Raw genomic sequence first — 20589 nt, 5'->3', positions numbered from 1 at the left:
GAAAGACGCTATGCACGCAGAGTTAACTTCACTTGGGAAACGTGAAGTCTTCGGAGCCATAGTTCGAACACCTGAAGGCATAAAGCCAGTAGGGTATAAATGGGTTTTTGTGCGAAAACGAAATGATAAAAATGAAGTCGTTAGATATAAAGCACGACTTGTGGCACAAGGGTTTTCCCAAAGGCCTGGAATTGATTATATGGAGACATATTCTCCTGTAGTGGATGCTATCACCTTCAGGTATCTCATAAATATGACAGTACAAGAAAAACTTGATATGTATCTAATGGATGTTGTTATAGCCTATTTGTATGGATCATTAGACAACGAAATTTTTATGAAAGTACCTGAGGGATTTAAAGTGTCAGAACCATATAAAAATTTTCGAGAAACTTGTTCAATAAAGCTTTAGAAATCTTTATACGGATTGAAACAATCATGACGTATGTGGTACAATAGCCTGAGTGAATACCTGTTGAAAGAAGGGTACAAGAATGATCCAATTTGTCCATGTGTCTTTATAAAATGGTCTGGATCTGAATTTGTTATAATCGCCGCGTATGTTGATGGTTTAAATATCATTGGAACTCCTGGGGAGCTTCCAAAAATAGTAGACTGTTTGAAGAAAGAATTTGAAATGAAAGATCTTGGAAAGACAAAATTTTGTCTTGGTCTACAAATTGAGTATATGAAAGATGGAATATTTGTCCATCAATTGACATGCATCGAAAAGATTTTAAAGCGATTCTATATGGATAAAGCACATCCATTGAGTACCCCGATGGTTGTGAGATCACTTGATATAAAGAAAAATCCATTCCGACCTCATGAAAATGATGAAGAGCTTCTTGGTGCCGAAGTATCATGTCTTAGTGCAATTGGGGCATTAATGTATCTTGCCAATAATTCCCGACCAGATATAGCTTTCTCAGTAAGCTTATTGGCAAGATTTAATACTTCGCCAACACAAAGACACTGGAATGGTATTAAACATATATTCAGATACCTCCAAGGGACCATTGATATGAGTTTATTTTATTCAAATGAATCCAAGCCATCATTGATTGGTTATGCAGATGCAGGATATTTGTCTGATCCACACAAAGGTCGATCTTAGACAGGCTATTTATTTACAAGTGAAGGTACAGTCATATCATGGCGTTCGACAAAACAAACTATGGTTGCTACTTCTTCAAATCATGCAGAGATAATAGCCATTCACGAAGCAAGTCGAGAATGCGTTTGGTTAAGATCTATAACTCAACACATTCAGCAAACATGTGGTCTTTCTTCGAAAGAGAATATTCCAACAATATTGTATGAAGACAATGCTTCATGCATATCTCAATTGAAAGGAGGATATATCAAAAGAGATAGAACAAAATACATTTCACCGAAATTCTTTTTCACTCATGATCTTCAGAAGAATGGTGAAATAGATGTACAACAAGTTCGTTCAAGTGATAATTTGGCTGATCTGTTCACTAAGGCATTACCAACCTCAATATTTGAAAAGCTGATATATAAGATTGGAATGTGTCGTCTTCGAGACATTAAATGATTTCATCAGGGGGAGTAACTACACGCTGCACTCTTTTCCTTAACCAAGGTTTTGTCCCACTGGGTTTTCCTGGTAAGGTTTTTAATGAGGCAGCAAGCAATGCATATTATAAATAACTATGTACATCCTAATATTTTTTTTTGTAAGTTTTTAATGAGGCACATTATCTTACATGGACATCCAAGGGGGAGTGTTATGAATAGTTTGTACATTGGATACTACTTTGGATACTATCTTGGATACTACATTGGATGCTACATTGGATGCTCATGTTGTGAATAACTTAAAGATTAAATTTCCTATTTTATGTCCATCATCTTTACTTTTTATGCCTATAAAAGGCCATGTAATTGCAATGAAAAATTACACCAAAGTGAAAGAAGAAAACACTTCTTCATTCTCTCTATCTCTTCTTGTTTACATTTTACTGCATTGCTTTTATTTTATAACAATAAATGTATTTTTGCTTCTTAAATTATTTTTGGTATTTAAGTATGCACCTAGAAAGAACAAGATATTTTTTGAAAAAACATTAACAATAGTTACAATGTTTAAAAGAAAAAAAAAAGGAAAAAATTACTAACATAGTCAACTACATTGAGAAGAAACAAAAGAAGGAAGAAGAGTTAGGATTATCTTTGTAGCATTTTCGGTTTCAAAAAATGATATCACGTATGAGTGAATAAAAGTTGGAAGATAACCCATTAGGCTAACCCATATTTTACCTATAAATACCTATATTTGTACGGGTTGAATATAGGTTGAAATTCAAAATTTACCCAACTTAAATATCACTCATTCAATCCACTAAAATATGGGCGAATTAGGCAGGTTAACAAATATGAACTCATTTTGCCAACACTATTATAGTTAATCTAACAACAAATATAATATTTCGTATAGAGTCTGCCCAAGAATAATTAGAAGACTGTTCAAGTGGTAAGCACCCTTTTATGTCCTACACTAAAGTTGCGGATTTGAGTCACCAACAGAGCAAAAGTGGGGAGCTCCTGAGAAAGTGTAAAAAAAGAAAAACAAGAGTTCGCCCAACGGAGAAATCCAATCCAATCCAATCAAGAATCGGACCACTTTGTGGTCAATAACACTAGTTCGTCTAATCCTTCTCGAAACCAACTAATCATGGGGGCGGAGGTAGAGTACGGGATGCGGGTTTTTGTCGAACCTAGTAACTTTTATTTAAGTAATGTATTCGTCTTAAGAAATTCGTAGATATTGTACAACTTGTTAATTTAGAACCCACTAACTTAAAAATAATTACAATTCCGAACACATAACACTACTAAAAAATCTGGGTTTAGCGACGGACAAATTCTGTAGCTAAATAATACAATCCATCGCTAATCTCATTTAGCGACGGATTATCAAGAAATCATGCTAGCTACGGACGATTTAGCGACAGATTAGCGACAATGTTCGTAGCTAATTTCAGTTTTTTTGTAGTGTAAGGTTCAAATCATGGCTTCGACTCTGCTAATCATGCCTAAATGATAAATAAAGTGCGTTATTTACTCATATTTTCTGATATAATTAACAAATTGTTTGATAGAACTTTTTAATTTAAGATGAAAAAGGGCTTTTTTACAACAGCATTTTCCTTTATCTCATTGTCCAATGATACTCATAGGAAGACTGTGATGTATCCACTTAAGATTTGGAAGCATATTCTGAAATTTAGAAGAAAAAAAAGGAGTGCTGCAAAAAAAATTTATCAATATTTTTCTTTTCAAACATTGTTTATGTTTTGGGCTTGTAATGAATTTTATATTTAGCACTCCTGGTAGGGTTTCCTCTATATCTCTTTGTGCTCAATTTATGGAAGGCTGGTAACAGTTAATTGAATACAAAAATGGGAATTCAAGTTACTCGTGATTGTGTACTAACTCGAGAGTCTAAAAGCTAACAGCGCCATAATAAATTATATACAGTGAAACCTCTCTTATAACAAATTCGTTTGTTCGGAATATTTTTGGATATTATAGTAAAGTAATGTTATAGAGAACATATATTATAACATAACATAAAAAATTATTTCGGAAAAACTTGACTTTTATAGTGAAGTGTTGTTATATAGGAATGTTATTATAGAGAGGTCTGACTGTAATCGATTCTAACTTAATTATACAGCGCATGTTGGGTGTGCGAACAAAGTCTCACATTGGTAGCTGAAAAGATTAGGAGAACTTCAAAAATAGTCAGATTTACAATTGGTCGTTTAAAAATAGCCCAATTTCAAAAGTAATCGAAATTTAGTCACTTTTCATGTAAAGATAAATCTGAGCGAAAACACAGTTCAAAACCCAGAAAATACGTCAGTATATTATACTGGAGTTCCAGCATAAGTATGCTTGAACTCCAGCATATTATACTGGAGTTCCAGGATAAGTATGCTGGAACTCCAGCATAATATGATGGAGTTCCAGCATAAGTACACTAGAACTCCAGCATAATATACTGGAGTACCAGCAAGTATAATTGTCCAGTATTAATATACTGGAGTTTAGAGCACCGGTGCTCCAGTCTCCAGTATATTATACTGGAGTCAGCAAAGTATACCGGTCCAGCATAATATACTGGAGTTCATACACAGGTGCACCGAACTCCAGTATATTATGCTGGACCGGTCTTTGTTGCAGCAAAATAGTAGCTATTTTTCATTAATTTCGTAAACGCTGGCTATTTTTGAATGACCAGTCCGAAAAATGGCTATACCGTGCTATTTTTACGAAAAGATTGGAAGCCTACATATAAGGTGTAGGGATCTGTTAATGGTGTGAGACATTTTGAAAAAAATAGTGCGGACTTGGCCCAAAGCGGACAATATCACACCATATTAAGAGTATCTTTGGGCTGGTTTAGCCCAACAACTGGTATTAGAGCCCAGGTTCGTCGGGACGAGTATGGAGATGGCAAAGTGACGGTACGGGCCGGTGCGCACACAAGAAGAAGCTAATTGCGGGATTGGGTGTGCGAACAAAGCCGATCCATGAATTGTGGTAGTGGTAGTTTAAGGGGAGATTGTGTGAACAAAATTCCACATTGGTAGTTAAAAAGATTGAAAGCCTATACATAAAGTGTAGGGATCTTTAATCTTAATAGTGTGAGGTCTTTTGGGAAAAATTTTGCGGGCTTGGCCGAAAGCGGATAATATCACTCTATGTTAAAAATATCTTTGGGCTGGTTGACCCAACAATGCCGTGATAATTTATATAATCGATTCCAACTTAATTATCTTTTTAACTTGATCCTTACTTATTTCCTTTTTTGCTATTTCTACCTATGTTTATATGTTCAACCTAATAAAAAAATATAACAACAACAATAATTATGCTATCGACACAAACAAACCGAATCCGTATTAATTATTTTAAAATCATTTCTTGCCGACCCTAAAAGATAAATTAAAAAAAGAGAATATTCGTCACGTTGGTGGATTTCCATATCTGAAAGTTTCAGATTGAAACCACAAAATGAAAACACGTCCAAAATATAGCCCTACAAAACAAAACCACCATAATAAAATAATACTCCTCAGACATTGTATTCTGTGTCATTCACCTTCATCCTTATCCATTAAACTTTATACTAAATACACACTCTATATGTATTGGTTATCCACCAAAATGCAAAAAACAGCTTGAAAATTTTCAATTACAAAATTAAGTAACTCAAATTTTGATTTTTGAATACTACCATATTAAGTTTATTATGGCTGATATTGCTATGTTGGTTGCAGAAGAATATGAAAGGAGAGTCAAGAATTCAAGAATTAATAATGGGGAAGTTGAACATATTGATTTCTTTTCTTCATTTTCAGTTTTGGCTCAGAAGGTTAAAGGGTCTAATTCTAGAATAAAGATGAGTATTGGAGAAGATAGGATTTATGAGAAGAAGGTTTTTGTACCTCAGACTGAAGTTGGTGTTGCTGCCATTAATGGTGTATTTTCTGCTTGAAGAAAAGTAAAGCAGCTTTGATTTTCGTTGTTTTTGAATTTATGTAAAAGGTTGTAAATGCTTTCTTGAAGTATTATTTTGTTGGTTATTGCGTCGTTTTTTTTTTTAAAATTTGTAAATTAAAGTCCAGCCTTGGAGCAACAGATAAGTTGTCTCCAAATGACTTATAGGTTATGAGTTCTAATTATGAAATCAGTCATTGATGCATCATAGTAGGCAGAGGTGGATCTACTGTAAAAAAAATATAATTCAAGTGAACCCATGGTTCCTCGCCTAAAATATGTATATGATGTACATAATTTGCAAAAAAAAGTAGTTATATATATCTGATGGCACCATGGTCAAAAGGATGAAATGGTGCATTGGTTTTGCCTTCTTATTCCTTAAGAAGCCTAATTGCATAAGGGCAAGGGATCTAATCCCTACTTGGCAATTTTGGTGATTTTATATTTTTTAAATTTTTTTTTCTCTTATGACAGATCCACACGTTTCCCCAATTCCCAAATATCAAAATTATTCCTTAATCCCTATTCTCAATTTATCCAAAAGGTCACACATTAATAAATAAAAAAAAAAAAAACTCTAGTTCCTATTTTGATTTGTTCTTGTCTCTTGTTCTAAAAGCTAAAGGCTAATCTTGACATCTTGTCTCCATTTAATGTGTCACTGCTTGTGTAATGCTATTTTTCAATTCCTCTAAGATAAGGTCTAATTTTTTTCTAAATTAGTTAATAAGTTTTCTTGTAGGTTTATTCTGATTTTGGGATTTTTTTCTTCTGTAACTACTGAATGAAGGAGATTTTTTATGATTTAGATTTATTTTTATAACTTTTCTTGAGCTAATCCTTTTTGATTGATATTGAATGAAAGTGTATAAAATTTACTTAATTGAAGCTAATAAAATATGCATAATACACAAAGTGCTGCTAAGAGTTTATTCATAAATAAAGATAAAAGTAACTCTAAAGTTTAAAGTCCACTGCAAATTGCAAAAGTATCATATTATCACTCACAGACGAAGGACTCTTCAGTGAAGCAAAGTTTCTTTTTTGTGGTTTTATTTCAACAAAGGTTCTTTTAATATAAAAATTTCAAGATTCTGTCAAGTGAAGAACTGGGCGGTGGGCAAGCACTTCCATTTGATCTCAAAGATAAAATTATCAAAAGTTACAGAAGAACTGGTAAGTTTTCATTTTATTTTAATTGAACTTGAAAGGGTGTGATTCCCTTTTTTTTTTGAATACAGAAGGGTGTGATTCCTTTCGTTTATTATGAATTTAAAAGTGTGTGATTCCCTTAGTTTTATTATGAATTTGTATTTTGATGATAAAAGATATTTGAATTTGTAGGAACATCAAAATGGATAAATTTGTGATCAGGTCAAACATTGGCCAATCAAGTTCCAATGGTTGTAGTCAGCCTTCTGTTAGTTCGAATATAGCTCCTGAAATTCAAAGAGGGACAAACTTATCCCTTCCTTCAAATGTTGATAGTGTTCTTGAGCTAGGATCTCCTAATCCTGATCTCAAAGAAAGAATACTGATTCTTCAATATGCCCCTAATATCCGAGATGAAGTGAGGAGACATTATATTCAAAAAGGGGTTTGTCAACCGAGTGGTCATGCTTTCCCTAAAACTAAATTTGGGAACAAAATGCGTCAATTTAATCCCGATTGGTTTAAGGGTCCATATTCTCAATGGTTGGAATATAGCATAAAAGGTGATGCTTCATTCTGTCTGTGTTGTTATTTGTTTAAGAATGAACTTGAAAGTCGCGGTAATGCGGGAGATGCATTTACAAAAGATGGTTTTAAGGGTTGGAACAAGGGTACGGAAATACTTAGAACGCATGTCGGGGAAGTAAGTAGTATCCATCACAAATTTTAATAGGATGCAAGATTGATAAATCAAGAACAATCGATTCAATCTTCTTTTCACAAGCAAAGTGAGAAAGAAAAAAGTGATCATCGGATACGCTTAAATGCCTCAGTTGATGTGGTAAGATTTCTCTTGAGAAATGGATTGTCATTTCGTGGTCATAATGAAAGTGAAGATTCCGAATACAAAGGTCTTTTTCTTGAACTTTTGGAATTTCATGGGGATAAACATTTCGATGTGGGAAAGGTAATATTACATAAAGCTCCAAAAAATAATATGATGATTTGTCTAGCAATTCAAAAAGATATTGTGGATGCTTGTGCTAAAGAAATAATTAAGGCTATTATCCAAGATTTGGATGATGACTTTTTTGGGATATTCGTTGATGAATCAAAGGACATCTCACATAAATAGCAAATGACCCTTGTTATACGATATGTTAACAAAAGAGGGGAGGTGATTGAATGCTTTTTGGGTATTTTCCATGTGAATGATACATCTGCACTATCATTACAGAATATAATTTATGGTTTGCTTTTGGATCACTCGTTAAGCCCATCCAAGCTACGTGTGCAAGGTTGTAACGACTTGACCGGTCGTTTTAAGCTCTAGCATGTCGTTCAATGGTTTGAGGCCATAAGCAGCTTCACTTCAGGTATTATGACTTGTACGCGTGGTCGGAATTGAATTTCGAGAAGTTCAGAATCAATTTGGAAAGAGAATTCCCATTTCGGAAGCTTTAAGTTGAAAGAATTGACTAAGATTGGATTTTTGAGTAAACGGCCTCAGAATCAGGATTCGAAGGTTCCAATAGGTCCGTATGATGATTTCAGACTTGGGCGTATGTCCGAATCGGGTTTCGGAAGACCCGGGAATGTTTTGGCACCTATTGTGGAAGTTAGCATTTTTGGAAGAATTTCATAAGTTTGGGTTGAAGTGCATTTCAGTGTTATCGATGTCCGTTTGGGATTCTGAGTCTGGGAATAGCTCTGCATGGTGATTCTGGTATTGGGAGCGCGATCAGAAGTAAATTCGGAGGTCCGTGGGTCATTTTGGAATCATTTGGCTAAAGATAGAAATTTAAAGGTTTTTGAGAAGTTTAACCGGAAGTGGACTTTTTGATATCGGGGTCGAATTTCGATTCCGGAAGTTGGAATAGGTCTGTAATGTCAAATATGACTTGTGCGCAGAATTTGAGATCAATCGGATGTGATTTGATAGGTTCAAACACCGAAAGTAGAAGTTTGAAATTTTAAAGTTCATTAAGCTTGAATTGGAGTGTGATTCATGATTTCGACATTGTTTGATGTGATTTGAGGCTTCGAGCGAGTTCGTATCATGTTTTGGGACATGTTGGTATAGTTGGTTAAGGTTCCGAGGGCCTCGTGTGGATTCCGGATGGTTAACGGATCAAATTTGGAGCTTGAAGAAGGGCTTCAGCAGCTGGTATCTGGTGTAACCGCACCTACAGGGTTTTGGCCACAGGTGCGGAGCTGCAGAAGCAGCCAAAGGAGCGCAGATGTAGTTGATAAGGGAGAAGGCTGGGATCGCAGATGCGATCAAGTCGTCGCGGAAGCGGGACCGCACCTGCGGAAGGAGGAGCGCGGAAGCGGAAATAGGGGGCCTGGGAAGGACCGCAGATGCGGTAGTGGGTCCGCACCTGCGGAACCGCAGAAGTGGTCAGTTGACCACAGGTGCGGAAAGGATGGATCCTGGACGCAGTGTGTTCTTTTAAAAATTGGGAGATGGTCATTTTTCTCCCATTTTTCATTTGGTGTGGGCGATTTTGGAGAGCTTCAAGGGGGAATGTTCTTCAAGTATCTCAAGGTAAGTTGTTCCCGCTCATTACAAGTTAAATACATGATTTAGACATGGATTTGAATATGGAAATTAGTGAAAAACTTGGGGTTTGAGGGAAAATCTAGAAACTTAGTATTCTTGGATTTTAACCACGATTTTTGGAATGAAATTGCGAGTAAATTATATATTTGAGTTCGTGAGGTTATGGGCAAACTTTATCTTCGAAAAATTTCGGAATCCGGGTACGTGGGCCGGGGACGTTTTTGCCAACTTTTCGATCGGGATTAGGAATTATTATAAATTGGATTATTATGAGTAGTTGGTCACATATTAATGGATTTGCATATTTATTGGCTAGTTTTGGAGCGTTGTGCATCAACTTGAGTCCTCGAAAGGGCGTGGAATGCCGGTTATGGAACTTCGGAGCGAGGTGAGTCTCCTTTCTAACCTTGTAAGAGGGAATTGTCCCCATAGGTAAAATAATTGGTTATGTGCTCCTATTTGTGGGGGCTACGTACGCACGAGGTAATGAGAGTCCGTGCGTAGCTACTATTATGTATAAGTCCGGGTAGTGTAGGACCCAAAAGCATGTTATACTTGGAATATTTGTAATTTTATTGACAGTTGAATTGCTTAAATCCTATCGAATTGGTAAATTTCTAAAAGTATTAAACTTCATTTTCTTAAATCGTTAAAAGAGAATTGGCTTTTATTTGGATAAATGTTCCCTGATAAATTCTCGATTGGTTGTTTGAATATGTGTATCTATGTGTGCCCGCGTCGCATGTATGATTCGCGAGTGGGGTGTTTGTTTATTTATGTTGACCGCGCCATATGTATGATTCGCTAGCGGGGTAATAGATGCATCTATGGTTCGCGCCGTTCGACCCTCGGTAGTGCACATTTTATATTTATATTGGATCGGGCCGTACGACCTCGGCATGATATGCGCATGCTTGTATTGTTTGCATGAGATTGATAAATGTTGATATTTGCCTTTCCTGGCCGGAGATAAATTGATAAAAGATGATGAAAAGTAAATCTTTGGAATCCATTATTTTTGAGAAGTTATTTACCTATTATCTGGATTTATGAGTTTATAATCGCTTTATAAAATTCATGATCTCCTCCCATTTTTACAATTATCATTATTGGACCAATAGTAAGGGTTGAAGTCGACCTCTCGTCTCTACTTCTTCGAGATTAGACAAGATACTCATTGGGTACACGTTGTTTTCGTACTAATACTACACTTGCTGTGTATTTTTGTTGCACAAGCACATGCATCTTTAGTGGCCTAGTGGGCATAGTAGCATGGTTGATACGTAGACTTAGGTGAGTTGCACTTCTCGAGACGACCCACAGCTAGCAGAGTCCCCTTCAGAGTATTGTACTATATTTTCATTTCTGTCCACTTTGTATTCCGGACAGTTACTGTATATTATTTCCTTTTTAGTAAATGCTCATGCATTGGTGACACATGGGATGATTATTGGGTATCTTGTATTTACTTCCAAACATTCTTTTATTTACATTGTAAGGATTGTCTTTTACTAGTAAAAATTGAAGGAAAAATCATAGTTTTCAAAAATTTTAAAACAAGTACTTAAACAGGTATTTTGGTTGGCTTGCCTAACAGCAGTATCCGGCACCATCATGACCATTTGTGGATTTTGGGTCGTGACAACATGGTATCAGAGCACTAGGTTCCCTTAGGTCTCCCGAGTCATGAGCAAGTCTAGTAGAGTCTCGCGGATCGGTACAGAGACGTCTGTACTTATCTTCGAGAGGCTACATGATTGTTAGGTGCACTTCCCTTTCTTGATTTCTCATTGTGCGATTTGATCCATTGGGGTTTATGCCTTTGTTTCTTTCCTACTCAATCTTACGCGGCGCAAACCGCTTGTTATAAATCGAGAATTGAAGAATTGTAATGGTACTACAGATGTGGTGCGGGATGTTTCTCCCAGTATAGTTGGTTGGGCTATTGTCGTCGCCTTGCGGAAGGATTTTCCTATCGTTTCGGCTCGGTAGTTGTGCTTCTAAGAGCTTGGAGGCTATGCACAGGTTGCTATGATGCTCACGATTGGTTATCGCAAAGTATTGACTTGATGGTAGGATACTTGCCTATGTGTTGGGGCGGTGAATGATTTGAAAGGAAGTCTACTCAGTGCACGATTCAGAGATCTGATATTTCATTCCAGCGGAGGAAAAGCAATTGGTTTATGAATCTCCAGATTTGGGGTGATGGAGTAATAAAATTTGGTATTTTCGAGCATGGTGGAATTTTCATCTGCGATGTAGTGTCGTCGTCCTCGATTGTATGTGTTAAGTTTGTCGGTGTTATGGTTTTCTGCAATTCACCTTTGGGGTAAGATATTGTGAAATAATATTGGAGAAATGACTGTTAGATATCGCGGGGTGCGGTGGTTCAGGATTGAATCAGTGTTTCTAATGTTGATGGCTCGAGAAAGGTGATCTTCGGAAAGGTTTAAGGTTAGTAGCGATTTGTGGGTTCAAATGCTACGAAGCTAGATTTTATCTAAGACAACAACTGAGCAACAAAAGATGAGGAAGGATATGTGTAAAGTGTCGGGCGGTGGTTAAAATTTCTAGAAGACCAGGTATAAGAAGCAAAGGTCGAGTAGTCGATTAAAGGGGTGAGTCCCGCCAAAGTGGGAGAGTGGCGGAGTTGCATATGGGCTTTGTGGTAGAATGACTACGCACCTTAAGGAGAGTTTGGAATGACTTGGGAATTTTAGTGATGGGTGATTGGGGTCTACGGATTTAATTTGAGGTATGGGCTATTATGCGGCGGGAGATTTGATATAACGTAAAGGAACTGCTTGAAATGAAGAAGGATGCAACATACCTTTGAATTGAAAGGATATTGCCGCACATTTAATTGATGTCCATGAGGGGTGAAGGAACTTGTGCAACTAGAGAGTGAGCTCAGACTCATGATGGGTTATTGATGTCGTAGTGATTGTACCTTGTGCAGCAGCGTTGGAAGATGTCGGCACGTAAATTCCACAGGTGGGTTATCTCCAGTGAGCAGATTAACGGCCTCATGGTTGGCGAAGCTTCTGCGAATAATTCTATTGGTTATACAGCAAAAAGATTGGTTGTGCGAATGTGATTGATGATTTAGAGTATAAAAAAGGGGTTTTACAGAACGATTCCGAGAATTTTGGCGGTTGATTGCGCAAGGTTATATCAATAAGAGATAAAGAATCCCGGTGAATTCCAGAGTTATGTAATAGTGGCTTCAAGCTAAGTGGGAGAGTCCCACCGCCTACGGTTGGATTGCATGGTCGTCTATTTGTGAGATTTCTGGTTATTAGCATATTGGTAGGTTATTTCAGCTAAAGGAGAGTAACATAAGAGGTGATTTGAGCAAGGAAATTGTTAAAGGTGTGCTATGGTTGGCTTTATTGGCTTATGTTCAGACGCGGGGAAGGATTCTGGATTTATGCCTTGTAGGGATGCGGGTTTCAAGGGAAGTGATTCTGCCGGGTACTTCATCGATAGGGTATTCATGTGCTAGAAGATTCATGGAGTTGATTATATTTGGGGCCAAGTCAGAGCGGGTGACTCTCAACAACGGTCCTAGCGAATTCAAAAGTTAAAGTGTGGTGCCTAATGATTTCGAGCCTATAGGTATGGTTAAGAATCAAGCTTTTGTAGCAGCTTATGAGAAGAGGCTCAGAATATTCTATGATTTTTTGACTTGCAGTGTAGTATTTGGGAGGAAAATGAGAAAAGACTTCGGATTCGTAGAGGGATTATCAGAATGGGCAAACTAGTTGAGAATGTGAATGTGCGCACAAGGGAGGTATGAAATGGTTCGTGGGATTGGAGACAGCGTGGTCTCATGATTCAAGGTCACTCGGGATGAGTGTGGATGGGGTGTGTTATGTGTTGAATGGAGTTATTATTATTTCTAAGGCAATCAAGGATAAATTGGAAGAAGACGGATTGATTAGCCATAGTTAAATTGGTATATTGGTGGTAGTGATCAGTTCCTTCAGCGTGATCAAGTTATGCAAGTGATTTGTAGAGGTACATGTGAGGCTTGTCGGCCACCGTAATTGATGTTATTCAGAAATATTCTGCTGTTATGACCTGTGATATGTAGGCGGATCCCGGAAGGGGCTATGGTGGCTTAGACCACTACTTAAAGGTTTGTATATTCTACGGTTATGAGAATTCACCTGTGTGTTGCTATGGTTCTCCTAAAGTGAGCTAAGTGAAATGTTTTATATGATGAAGTGTTAATCTATTAGTGGTTCCAGAGTTATGACAAAAATCGTGTTCTATCATATATTGGCATGTGTGGGTGTAGTGAGTGGTATGGAATTTGAAGTGGGGATCAAGGTTGCAGTTCGGTGTTGACAAGGATGTCACGAACTCGGATGAGCAGGAAATGAGTTTGGATGTTTAAAGTAAGTTGGTAGTGTCTTCAGCATCACCTGAGATCGGTGTTTTGTGAAAAAGGCTTTGCATCCTGGTTAAGGATTCTTGATCACTTTTCAGCGTTAGTGTGGCCGGTGGTTTGGATGTACAGACCTGTTATCTGTTACGGAAGGTTGTGGGAACGTGCTCCACGAGAAGGTTGTATAAGTGTGGCAGGTAGCCACTTGATTAATTGAAGAGTTAAACCAAGTATGAAGACTGAAGTGATGTCATTAAATTGAGAATTTATGCCTGGAGGGCACTCGGTTTATTGGGTTGTGGACTGTGGAGGATTACTCCAGTCATGATGGTTGTTCCTGTGTGTTATGAGGAAAAGGGGAGTTATTATGGACCTTTGAAAGGTTATTAGCCTGGTTCAGTACGGTCAGAATCAGCTTAAGGTCTATGGATGGATGTAATGTGAATATGGGCTCTATATCAGGCCAGATGTGTTCATTTTAGCAATGCGCTCCTTATGGAAGGGTAGTCGGGGTGTTATTTCATCGTCAGCTATTTGACGTAATGATATATTGTGATGTGTGAGTTGTGAGACGGCTTGGTAAATTTTTTATGTTCGCATAGAGATGATGTTATATGAGCAGAATGGCTATTGAGATTCAGATCGTATATCGCACCTCAGTTGTTCTTGAGTTTTGTAGCTTATGACGCTATATGTCTTCCCAGGGATGGTATTATACACTTAGCGTGCTTGTGACCGACATTCGGTATTTTGTTGTAATGAGCAATCTGGCTTGGTGTGTATATCCTTATGTGAATTTTATGTGTGGATCGAGTGGCACGCCGTCATGAGCATGTTGTTTGGATCGGGTTGCGTGCCGCAACAGTGTGATGTTGAGTACAATTCACCGTATCTGTTTTATGTGTTTTGTTTCCTATTTTTCTGAGGAAAGCTCATATTAGCTGTGTGCCCGCGTCGCATGTATGATTCGCGAGCGGGGTAATTGGATTTCCTTTTTAGAGTTCATTTTCCTTTTGTATAGCGTTCGAATTGGTAGCCTATTGGCGCATTGTAGCATCATATGAGACTTTTGGTCATGTCTGGGTGGCTTATTGCCAGAGTAGTTCGTACTGGGTGAGACGAGATCATTGGATTTAGGATCAGTGCAATCTGATTATATGAAGTATATTAAGGAGCTAAGACCATTATTTGGTTCAGAATGAGATGATGGTTATTGTCAGAAGTATAGACTCAATGGTTTGTTGATTCGGTAGTTGGTTATGAATCTCTACACGTCTCTTCCATCGTGGCGGTATTGTAAGAGTTAGAGCAAGATCTATGTATGTCATGAGGTGCAATAAGAGCATCAAATTCGTGGAATTTCGACTAATTTGATCAGATAGTGTTATTATGGTCCTACGAGTAAAGTGGTGCAAGGTGTGAATTCAGCAAAATTGTGCAGTCATGTTTGGGTACATCATATAGTGATTGATATGGTGATCGTATGTTGGAAACAGTCCTGGCAGAGAATTCTGAATGTTGGAATTGGGCTCTAAGCTTATTTGTTTGAAGGAAAGAGAATATCTTAAGATTGATCGAGCTAATATGCTCGACTGAGTTGTGGTAGCACGGGTAGATGTACAAGGAGTTAAACAGTGATTTCAGACAACTTCGCTGCAATTCTCAGCACGTTCAAGGACGAACGTATGTTTAAGTGGGAGAGAATATAACGACCCGACCGGTCGTTTTGAGATCTAGCGCATCGTTCAGCAGTTTGAGGCCATGAGCAACTTCACTTCAGGTATTATGACTTGTACGCGTGGTCGAAATTGAATTTCGGGAAGTTCAGAGTCGATTTGGAAAGAGAATTCCCATTTCAGAAGCTTTAAGTTGAAAGAATTGACTAAGATTGGATTTTTGAGTAAACGACCTCGGAATCGGGATTCGAAGGTTCCAATAGGTTTGTATGATGATTTCGAACTTAGGCGTATGTTCGGATCGGGTTTCGGAAGACCCGGGAACGTTTCGGCACCTATTGTGGAAGCTAGCATTTTCAAAAGAATTTCATAAGTTTGGGTTGAAGTGCATTTCAGTGTTATCGATGTCTGTTTAGGATTCCGAGTCTGGGAATAGCTCCGCATGGTGATTCTAGTGTTGGGAGTGTGATCGGAAGTGAATTCAGAGGTCCGTGAGTCATTTTAGAGTCATTTGGCTAAAGATAGAAATTTGAAGGTTTTTGAGAAGTTTGACCGGAAGTGAACTTTTGATATCGAGGTCGGATTTTGATTCCGGAAGTTGGAGTAGGTCCATAATGTCAAATATGACTTGTGCACAAAATTTGAGGTCAATCGGACGTGATTTGATAGGTTCAAACACTAAAAGTAAAAGTTTGAAATTTTAAAGTTCATTAAGCTTGAATTGGAGTGCGATTCAAGATTTCGACGTTGTTTGATGTGATTTGAGGCCTCGAGCGAGTTTGTATCATGTTTTGGGACATATTGGTATAGTTGGTTAAGGTCCCGAGGGCCTTGTATGGATTCCGGATGGTTAACGGATCAAATTTGGAGTTTGAAGAAGGGCTTCAACAGCTGGTATCTGGTGTAACCGCACCTGCGGGGTTTTGCCGCAAAAGCGGCTAAAGGAGCACAGATGCGGTTAAGAAGGGAGAAGGCTGGCACCGCAGATGCGATCAAGTCGCCGCAGAAGTGGGATCGCACTTGCGGAAGGAGGAGCACAGAAGCAGAAATAGGGGGCCTGGGAAGGACCGTAGATGCGGTAGTGGGGCCGCACCAGCGGAACCGCAGAAGCGGTTAGTTGACCGCAAGTGCGGAAAGGCTGGAGGCAGTGTGTTCTTTTAAAAATCGGGAGATGGTCATTTTTCTCCCATTTTTCATTTGGTGTGGGAGATTTTGGAGAGCTTCAAGGGGGAATGTTCTTCAAGTATCTCAAGGTAAGTTGTTCCCCCTCATTACAAGTTAAATACATGATTTTGATATGGATTTGAATATGGGTATTAGTGGAAAACTTGGGGTTTGAGGAAAAACTTAGAAACTTAGTATTCTTGGATTTTGACTACAATTTTGGGAATGAAATTGCGAGTAAATTATATATTTGAGTTCGTGAGGTTATGGGCAAACTTTATCTTCAAAAAGTTTCGGAATCCGAACACGTGGGCTCGAGGATGTTTTTGCCAACTTTTCGATTGGGGTTAGGAATTGTTATAAATTGGATTATTATGAGCAGTTGGTCACATATTAATGGATTTGCATAATTATTGGCTAGTTTTGGAGCGTTGTGCATCAATTTGAATCCTCGAAAGGGCGTGGAATGCCGGTTATGGAACTTCGGATTGAGGTGAGTCTCCTTTCTAACCTTGTAAGAGGGAATTATCCCCATAGGTAAAATAATTGGTTATGTGCTCCTATTTGTGGGGGCTACGTACGTACGTGGTGACAAGAGTCTGTGCGTAGCTACTATTATGTGTAAGTCCGAGTAGTCCAGGATCCAAAAGCATGCTATACTTGGAATATTTGTAATTTTATTGACAGTTAAATTGCTTAAATCCTATCGAATTGGTAAATGAATTTCTAAAAGGATTAAACTTCATTTTCTTAAATAGTTAAAATAGAATTGGCTTTTATTTGGATAAATGTTCCCTGATAAATTCTTGATTGGCTATTTGAATGTGTGTATCTATGTGTGCCCGCGTCGCATGTATGATTCGCGAGCGGGGTAATAGATGCATCTATGGTTCGCGCTGTTCGACCCTCGGCAATGCATATTTTACATTTATGTTGGATCGGGTCGTACGACCTCGGCATGATATGAGCATGCTTGTATTGTTTGCCTGAGATTTATAAATGTTGATATTTGCCTTTCCTGGCCGGAGATAAATTTATAAAAGATGATGAAAAGTAAATTTTTGGAATCCATTATTATTTGAGAAGTTGTTTACCTATTATCCGGCTTTATGAGTTTATAATCGCTTTATAAAATTCATGATCTCCTCCCATTTTTACAATTATTATTATTGGACCGCTAGTAAGTGTCGAAGTCGACCTCTCGTCTCTACTTCATCGAGATTAGACGGGATACTCATTTGGTACACGTTGTTTTCGTACTCATACTACACTTGCTGTACATTTTTGTTGCACAAGCACATGCATCTTTAGTGGCCTAGTGGGCGTACAAGGATGGTTGATACAGAGACTTAGGTGAGCCGCACTTCTCGAGACGATCAGCAGCCATCAGAGTCCCATTCAGAGTATTGTACTGTATTTTCATTTCTGTCCACTTTGTATTCCGGACAGTTACTTTATTTTATTTCCTTCTTAGTAAATGCTCATGCACTGGTGACATCGGATTCTGGGATGATTATTGGGTATCTTGTATTTATATCCAAACATTCTTTTATTTACATTGTAAGGATTGTGTTTTACTAGTAAAAATTGAGGAAAAAATCATAGTTTTCAAAAGTTTTAAAACGAGTACTTAAACAGGTATTTTGGTTGGCTTGCTTGACAGCAGTGTCCAGCGCCATCATGACCCTTAGTATATTTTGGGTCGTGACAAAGGTTACAATGGAGCTAGTAATATGCAAGGAAGAATAAATAGCCTAAAGTCTTTGATTTTAAAAGATGTTCCATCTGCCTATTGTGTTCATTATTTTGCCTATCAGTTGCAATTGACACTTGTAGCTCTTTCTAAAAAGCATCCGAATGTGAATAATTTTTTTGATGTTGTCACTAACACATTGAATACTATTGGAGCATCTTTTAAACGCAGGGAAATACTTCGACAACACCAAGTAGAGAAGTTAGAAGAATTACTTAAATCTGGAGAAATACTTACCAGGCAAGGATTGAATCAAGAACGTGGCTCCAACGACGGGGTGATACTCGTTGGGGTTCGCATTTTAAGACCTTGAAAAATTTCTTGATTATATTTTCGTCGATTGTTAATGTGCTTAAAGATATGCAACAAGATAGTCTTATTTCTCTAGATAGATTTGCAGCAAAAAATCTTTTGGGTAATATTCAAGAATTTGAATTTGTGTTTTTATTGCACTTGATGTTCAAGATGTTGATTTTTACAAATGAATTGAACAAAGCTTTACAAAAGAAAGATCAAGACATAGTCAATGCTATGAGGTTGCTTGACCTTGCAAAGATAAGATTGCAGACTATGAGAGAAAGTGAATTCGCGTTCTTGATGAATGAAGTTTACTCATTCTGTGGTAAACATGATATTATGATCCCCAAAATGGATAAAGACTATCCAAAATCGAAACGAAAGAGGTCGGGAGTTTCATATTCACATCACTTTAGTGTGGAAGTATCTTATGCAGTTATTGATTTGCAACTTCATGAGCTAAATAGTCGTTTTGATGTAGTGACTTGCTCCTTGGTATGGCTTGTTTGAATCCGATTGATTCATTTGCTAATTTTGACAAAGACAAAATAATGAAGTTGGTCGAGTATTATCCAAGTGAGTTTGATGACAACAAGCTTCGAGATCTCAGCTTTCAGCTTGATAGTTTCAATGTCTATGCTCGAATGCCTCATAGCAAATTTATCAACTTGAAGGGAACGGAGGAGCTTGCTATAGTGATGGCAGAGACGAAATTGGATCAAACTTGGTGTTATATTTATTTACTTGTGAAGTTGACTTTGATTCTACCTGTTGCTACTGCAAGCGTGGAAAGGGCATTTTCCTCAATGAAGCTCATAAAAAGTGATCTACGTAATAACATTAGTGAAGAGTTTTTAAATGGTTGTTTAGTTTACAATATAGAGCTTAAGGTATTTGCAACTGTAAGTAATGATGCTATTATTGATCGTTTTCAAAGTATGAAAACTCGTCGAGTACAATTATAAATTGATAATATTTGTTTTTGTGATAATGAAACTAATTATTTTTGCTCGCTAAGTTGTTGTGATTGTAAAATTTTATATTATCAAACTAAATGTTAATCTTGAAAGTAATGGTGCACTCATCGTCCCGAATTTCTAGATTCGCCTCTGAGAGTAGGCTACTTACATCATATCCCTTTGGAGTGTGAATCTTTCCGAATTTTACATAAACGTGAAATGCTTTGTGCACCAGGCTATTTTTGTAAATTGAAGTCACAACATAATGATAAAAAGTCGTGATTAATCATATTTGATACTTTCTTCTCATAATGGTACCCAATTTTACTGGCGAAATCACAAGTTTTTTTGGCTAGATTCTATTGTATACTCATAATCTTCAACATATTAATATTTTATATTTTCTTTTTAGTTTTTAATTAATGTCTCGAGTTTGAACTTGAGTATGAAATTCAGGTACAAATTAGCATAATCTTGAAGATGCTAATAATATGCATTTTTTTAGTTTTTTTGCTCGATGTCCGTTCTTGCAGTCCTATTAAGAGCATTTGGAAAGACTCTATTGGACACCTGCGTATGGTTAGTAAAACGTATGAACCTAGAGTTCTGATATTAACTTGTCCCGATTCAAAATCCTGCTAAGTCGTGATGATACATAATTTAACCCGTTAGGTAAGCAAACTAACATATACTACCACTCAGGCTGTATATCATCAATAAAATAAATAAGAATGCGAAAATTACTCTGCTAATCCCAAAAATTATTTAGCTGATTGTAAATAGTTAATAAGCTTGAGGTGTTAAAAAGTATTTTTAAGTGCTGAAATTAATTTTTTAGATAAGTTTTAAAGTGTTTGGATAGACGTGTTGAAACTGATAATAAGCAGTTGATGTGATTGGTAAAAAAAAGTATTAATAAGTTGTTCTTTTATTAAAATAATCAAATACCCTAAAAACTTTATAAAAGATTCAAATTTTAGAAGTTTTTTTGTAAAGAAAATAATGAACAACGAATATAATAGTAAGAGAAAAGTAGAAATTTGTTTTGGAAAAAATATTTTCGCGAGTTAAAAAATATTTTCTCCGCTTAAATT

The 20589-nt window shown here is 37.2% G+C and overlaps 1 protein-coding gene across 1 annotated transcript in view; it reads left to right on the top strand.

Annotated features, from left to right (window-relative positions):
* Window positions 1-6892: 6892 nt before the first annotated feature.
* The window catches only part of LOC142166124 (uncharacterized), a 50297-nt gene continuing 36600 nt past the window's right edge, over window positions 6893-20589 (top strand). Inside the window, exons 1-6 of the mRNA XM_075224544.1 lie at window positions 6893-7393; window positions 7475-7657; window positions 18304-18531; window positions 18705-18861; window positions 18973-19031; window positions 19094-19472. Coding sequence (XP_075080645.1) covers window positions 6893-7393; window positions 7475-7657; window positions 18304-18531; window positions 18705-18861; window positions 18973-19031; window positions 19094-19472 — 1507 coding nt within the window. The remainder of the gene's footprint in view (window positions 7394-7474; window positions 7658-18303; window positions 18532-18704; window positions 18862-18972; window positions 19032-19093; window positions 19473-20589) is intronic.

Source organism: Nicotiana tabacum, chromosome 11 (assembly GCF_000715075.1).
Source record: "Nicotiana tabacum cultivar K326 chromosome 11, ASM71507v2, whole genome shotgun sequence".
Lineage (NCBI taxonomy): Eukaryota > Viridiplantae > Streptophyta > Magnoliopsida > Solanales > Solanaceae > Nicotiana > Nicotiana tabacum.
The sequence above is the reverse complement of the archived record's forward strand: the minus strand, read 5'-3'. Positions and strand labels throughout refer to the sequence as shown.